This window comes from Bos indicus, chromosome 13 (genome assembly GCF_029378745.1).
Source record: "Bos indicus isolate NIAB-ARS_2022 breed Sahiwal x Tharparkar chromosome 13, NIAB-ARS_B.indTharparkar_mat_pri_1.0, whole genome shotgun sequence".
Classification (NCBI taxonomy): domain Eukaryota; kingdom Metazoa; phylum Chordata; class Mammalia; order Artiodactyla; family Bovidae; genus Bos; species Bos indicus.
The window spans coordinates 41,917,544-41,921,594 of record NC_091772.1 but is presented as its reverse complement, the minus strand read 5'-3'; the positions used below and the strand labels follow the sequence as shown (position 1 = coordinate 41,921,594).

General features: G+C 57.9%; 1 protein-coding gene across 1 annotated transcript; it reads left to right on the top strand.

The window, feature by feature from the left end:
• Positions 1-306: 306 nt before the first annotated feature.
• CD93 (CD93 molecule) lies at positions 307-3,835 on the top strand. The gene is made up of 2 exons (XM_019973264.2): positions 307-2,834; positions 3,074-3,835. Exons 1-2 carry the CDS (start codon positions 913-915, stop codon positions 3,096-3,098), a joined length of 1,947 nt encoding a protein of 648 aa, XP_019828823.2. The 5' UTR covers positions 307-912; the 3' UTR covers positions 3,099-3,835.
• The last annotated feature ends 216 nt before the right edge of the window (positions 3,836-4,051 follow it).

The following is a 4,051-nucleotide window of genomic DNA, read 5'->3' as shown; positions in this document are numbered from 1 at the left end:
CTCAGACCTCCCACCCTTCCGGTAACCCTGAGCTGAGGAAAAACAGGCGCACAAGTCTCGGCCTGTGAGGTCAAAGACATTTTCATCTTTTCCTTTATGATGCTTTCTGCGAAGCTGCCACATCACAACACAGCATTTGCGCTACAAAACCCTGAAAACTGCCAAATTTCACCCAATTGAGTTTAACGTTCTCAAGGAGGGAGCTTGGCATTGTGTTAGAAACTCAGACATTCCCACGGCCCAGTTCCTATTTTAAAATTGCCTATCTATTTAAAGTTCACGATGAGGGGACACAAGAGAAAAAAGACTCTCAAAGCCAAAGGGAACATGAGCGCGCAAAAGGAGAGTCCAGTTTGCTTCTAAAAAAGGCTGAAAATTATAACCGTCGTGTCTCAAGTCTGAGGATTTTTTTTCTTTTCCTCTTCTGGTTGTTTGCAAACCAAAGTGGAATTTTATTATGGGTTATGAAGTGAGTTTCTCAAGTTCCTGGCCCCCTCCAAATCTCTACTCACTCCGCGGCGTGCCCTCACATGGAAGGAGGAGGGACCCCCAAATAAAGGCGCTGGTGCATGCAAGCCACAAACGTCTCCCCACCCCCATCGCCGCTGCATTTCCTTAGCCCGAACCCAGCGACGTTGCCTGGCTCCTTTTATGCACAACAAAACCGTGATGAAGGCTGCAGGAGTCAGAAGCTATTCAGCACAGGAAGCCCCTGTATCCGGTGAGGAATAAGAAGTGCAGCGGCAGGATGCGCCTTGGGTCAGGGGGCCGCGGAAAGCCTTCAGCCTTTGTGTCCTTCTCTGTGACGGAGCGTCCACGTCTGAGCCCTCGGCTCCCCTCGGAGCTCAGCTTGGGCTGCCGCTGTCACCACCCGGGCGTCAGCCTCCCACCCAGAGGGACACAGAGGCCACGATGGCCAGTTCCGCTGGCCTACTGCTGCTGCTGCTGCTGCTGTCGATCCAGTCCCGGGCAGAGAACACCACTGACTGGGAGGCCGTGGTCTGCGCAGGGTCTGCCTGCTACACGGCCCACAGGCACAAGCTGAGTGCGGAGGATGCCCAGCTCCATTGCAGCAAGAAAGGGGGCAATCTGGCCACGGTGAAGAGTGAGGAGGAGGCCTGGCACATCCAGGGTGCCCTGACCCAGCTCCTGCTGCTGGGGCCGCCCCTGCAAGAACGCTCGAAATTCTGGATTGGGCTCCAGCGAGAGAAAGGCACTTGCTCGGACAGCAGCCTGCCTCTGAAGGGCTTCAGCTGGCTGGGTGATGGGGAGGACTCACAGTACAACAACTGGTACAAAGAAGTTAGGAGCACCTGTACCCACAGGCGCTGCGTGTCCCTGATTCTGGACCTGTCTGTGCCGGGCTTGGCCAGCGGCCTCTCCAAGTGGGTCGATGGTCCTTGTGGGCACTCCGGGTTTCCTGGGATGAACATCGAGGGCTTTGTGTGCAAGTTCAGCTTCAAAGGCATGTGCCGGCCGCTGACCCTGGGGGGCCCGGGTCAGGTGAACTACACGACCCCTTTCCAGGCTACCAGCTCCTCCCTGCAGGCCGTGCCCTTTGCCTCGATGGCCACCGTGGCCTGTGAGGACGGGAATGAGGGCAGGCAGCACTACTTCCTGTGCAAGGAGAAGGCCCCCAGCGAGTTTGACTGGGACAGCTCAGGGCCCCTCTGTGTGAGCCCCAAGTTCGGCTGCGACTTCAACAATGGAGGCTGCCAGCAGGACTGCTTCGAGGGTGGGGATGGCTCCTTCCGATGCGGCTGCCGGCCGGGGTTCCGGCTGCTGGACGACCTGGTCAGTTGCGCCTCTCGGAACCCTTGCAGCTCCAACCCGTGCGGAGGGGAGGCCACGTGCTTCCCCGGGTCCCTCGGAACAGACTTTACGTGCCACTGTCCCCCAGGCTACCAGCTGGACTCGACTCAGCGGGACTGTGTGGACGTGGATGAGTGCCGGGACAACCCCTGTGCCCAGGACTGTGTCAACACCCCTGGGAGCTTCCGCTGTGAGTGCTGGGTGGGCTTTGAGCCTGGCGGCCCTGAAGAGGGGGCCTGCGTGGATGTGGACGAGTGTGCCCCTGGCCACTCGCCCTGCGCCCAGAGCTGCACCAACACCGAGGGCTCCTTCTATTGCTCCTGCGAGGAGGGCTACGAGCTGGCTGAGGAGGACGGCACCCAGTGCCTGGACGTGGACGAGTGTGAGGTCCAGCAGGGTGGCCTCTGCGACAGCCTGTGCTTCAACACGGAGGGGTCCTTCCGCTGTGGCTGCCTGCCGGGCTGGGAGCTGGACCCCAACGGCGTCTCCTGCACTGGGGGGCACACGTCATTGGGACCACCGACCGGGTTTCCCCTTAGGGAAGACACGGGAAATGGAGAAGGGAAGCTCCAGTCTTCTGCCACTGTGTCCAGTCGCAGCGGGGACAACCCTGAGGGTACCTCCACAGTGGTGCCCTCCAACAGGAGACTCTCCCTCCCAGCTAGGGTCCCCACCTCCCTGCCCCCATCGGAGATGCTGGCCCCCAGTGCGACGCCTGGGGTCTGGATGGAGCCCAGCACCCATTACCCCACAGCCACCACCGGCCACAGGGAGTCTGCAGGCGAGGATTTCACAGCCAAGCAGAGCGAGCAGGGCACAGACGGACAGCAGCTGCTCTTATTTTACATTCTTGGCACCGTGGTGGCCATCCTGCTCCTGCTAGCTCTGGCCTTAGGGCTGCTGGTCTGTCGCAAGCGCAAGGCCAAGAAGGAGGAGAAGAAGCAGCAGCCGCAGAGCGCAGCGGACAGCTACGCCTGGGTCCCCGAGCGGGCTGAGAGCAGAGCCATGGAGAACCCCTACAGGTGAAGGAGGCTGGGTCGCCCGGGGGGAGTGTGGCAGGCACGGGGGCGGGGTAGGGGCGGCAGTGACCATGGCACGCAGCAGGCAGAGATGAGGGGTAGGCTCGGGCCCCCCTGGGATCACCTCGAGGCCCACATGTGCCCTCTGGGGGTGCCACCCTGCCCCGTGTCCCCACGCCCAGGGTCCAGATGACATGGCCCCGGGGCAGCAGCTTCCAATGTGTTGCCCTTTGTTCCCATAGTCCGACGCCGGGGACAGACTGCTGATGCTGATGAGGCCCCTGGACACTGGCAGCGACCACCATCCTCAGAGCCAGGAGACCATTGAAAGCAGGACCCCCACCCTCCTGGAAGACTGGACTGGAATCTTAGCAAGTAGTTGTCAACCTTCTCTTTAAATGCCTGGCAGCTTGAACCGTGCAGGTATCACACATGTGTAGTGTGGAAGCGGGGGAGGGTCAGGTGTCAGTTTAGGAATTTCGTGCGTGTTAACAATTCTCCTTCCCTCTCCTGCTGAAATTCAAATGTGACTGAGTTCATATCACCCCTGATCCTGGATCGCACTTGACATGTCAGGTGCTAACAGGCTCCCTTTGAACTGCTTCTCTGCCTGCATACACCTCTAATAACAGGACACAAATCAGGGCAAATTTGGACTGAAATGATTTGTGCCTTCTGGTGTGATGAAGCCTGAGTCTATCTGTTGTCTGATTATGTAAGAAGCTCTGTTTCTGATGGAGGGAACGTGTTCAGGCTGGAGGCATATTTTTTCCATTCTTGCGTTTCCATCCACTTAGGTGGCAGAGGCAGGGCGTTTAGAAATCACATCTCTCTAGCTCTTCGGGTTCTAATTGTCTTCAGTTTATTTGCAAATGAAATCTGAACAATGTGGGGAAAATTGTACCAAGCGAGTAAACAGTGACTCTGGAAACTAGGATTAGAAGGCAGGGTTTGTTTCAAAACTACGTGAGTCAATTTGTCTCAATAAATGTTCCCATGTTCCACCCTGTGTTTGACTGGTGAGACCGACATTCGTGAGGTCAAAGGTTAAAGACCACTGGTCTCCGGGGCCAAGTGGCCCCACCCCCTCGATGCCATCCTGCCCTCTCTGCACTCTGCCTGGGCTTGGACACTCTGGTGGTTTCTGGATGATGTGAGGGGCTGAGTTTAAAAAGTGCTGTAACAGCATTTAGCACAGTTCACGGTGGTGGAGGCCTCCT

Coding starts and splice junctions, on each gene's coding strand:
- CD93 (XM_019973264.2), top strand. CDS start 913: ATGGCCAGTTCCGCTGGCCTACTGCTGCTGCTGCTGCTGCTGTCGATC. Junction 2,835..3,073: donor GCCATGGAGAACCCCTACAG/GTGAAGGAGGCT, acceptor TTGTTCCCATAG/TCCGACGCCGGGGACAGACT.